The 1,648-nt window shown below is 32.0% G+C and overlaps 1 protein-coding gene across 1 annotated transcript; it reads left to right on the forward strand.

The window, feature by feature from the left end:
• LOC104772552 (uncharacterized protein At4g04775-like) lies at nt 563-1,083 on the forward strand. Its single transcript, XM_010497153.1, has 2 exons — nt 563-736; nt 805-1,083. The coding sequence occupies exons 1-2, from the start codon at nt 563-565 to the stop codon at nt 1,081-1,083; spliced, it is 453 nt and encodes a 150-aa protein (XP_010495455.1).

A 1,648-nucleotide genomic window follows, 5' to 3' on the forward strand; every position in this document is an offset into this window, starting at 1 on the left:
TTTTTTTTTTTTTAGCTTAATATATGATATGATTTTTGTTTTTTGTTTTAGCTTAATATATGATATGACTTTGGTTTTTTTTGTTTGTTTTAGCTTAATATCTGATATGATTTTTGTTTTTTGTTTTAGCTTAATATATGATATGACTTTGGTTTTTTTTGTTTGTTTTAGCTTAATATCTGATATGATTTTTGTTTTTTGTTTTAGCTTAATATATGATATGAGTTTGGTTTTTTGGAAAATATGAGCTTAATATATGATATGACTTTGATTTTTTGTTTCATCTTTTTATGATGTCGATGGTTTCTTCACCAATTCTATCAAACAAATAAACATACTTTTAAGTCTGGTTTAATACCAAACCGGACTTTTTTTTAATTTCGTTTAATACCAAACCTGAATTTCTTTAATTTCATTTAAAACCAAACCGGCTATCTTTAATTTGGTTTAAGAGCTAATCATAAATTAAAAACTTAACCCGATTATTTACGAATAAACACATAAATCCCAAATTTTAAGAAACCTAATATCGACCTGGTACCCAATCGATTGCGAGAAGAAGATGAGCAATGTATCAAGCAATTCGACTGGATCGAATAATTCCCGTGCAAGAGTAAGAGTGGTTGGTGTTCCAAGGAGATGTTGGTGCGGGGAAGGAATTATAGCACTTATATCAAAATCTGATCCCAATCCTTACAGGAGATACTATCGTTGTGGATTTGCTGCATCAAACAAGGTAAATTGATTTGTTTACACGTTTTGTATATTTTTCATTTTTGATTATAACAGTTGGGATTCTTGTAGCTTAGGAACGATGATCACACCTTTAAATGGGTTGATGAGGCTTTAGTCAACGAGATAGATACACTCACTGCAAAGAATATTGAATTTGAGAAGCACCTCAAAGATTTCAAAACTGAGAGATTGGAGTTTGAGAAAATAGTTGATGAGAAGATGGAGAAGGAGATATTTGAGAAGATAGAGGATGCTTTGGCTAAAGCAAAAGCAAGCAATAAGAAGATGATGGTGATCATAGTGATATTGTGCATGTTCATGATTGGATGCAGCAAATTACTAGGTTGAGTGTATGAACATGATCATGTGTTTTTTTTTTTTTTTTTTTTGAAATTTGTTAGCTTGTTTCCCTTTTGACCTTCACCTTCAAATTATGGTTTGTTTACCTATGACAATGATCATGATTTTTTGGCCGAATTTGATAGTGTATGAAAAAGTTTAAACAAAAAGTAGAAATGAATAAATCAACCATAAACTGGGAAAAATGAAATGTATAAACCAATCCTCACAACTCAAGAGTAGAGTTTAAACAAATACTAGAAATAAACTGGGAAAAATGAAATGTATAAACCAGTCTTGACAACTCAAGAGTAGAGTTTAAACAAATACTAGAAATAAAAAATTCGACCATAACAAGCCACCTTACCTAAATTGGGACATCACATGTTGTTCGGTTGTGTCCTTCTTTACCACAACGGCTACACTTGTGTCTCTTCGACGATTGTGATTGTTGAGACGCTCTTATCTTGTCTTCAACTGTTTCATGTCTTCGTTTCCTTCGTCTACCAGGGTGTCTTCTTGATTCAGGTGGTAAAACTTTTGCAGCCTCAATGTGGTCAGGGACGCCCCATTC

This window comes from Camelina sativa, chromosome 20 (genome assembly GCF_000633955.1).
Source record: "Camelina sativa cultivar DH55 chromosome 20, Cs, whole genome shotgun sequence".
Classification (NCBI taxonomy): Eukaryota; Viridiplantae; Streptophyta; class Magnoliopsida; order Brassicales; family Brassicaceae; genus Camelina; species Camelina sativa.

What these genes read in the sequence shown, in the direction of transcription:
- LOC104772552 (XM_010497153.1), top strand. Translation starts at nt 563, where the DNA reads ATGAGCAATGTATCAAGCAATTCGACTGGATCGAATAATTCCCGTGCA. An exon ending in GATTTGCTGCATCAAACAAG is followed by an intron (nt 737 to 804) that starts GTAAATTGATTT and finishes GGATTCTTGTAG; the next exon opens with CTTAGGAACGATGATCACAC.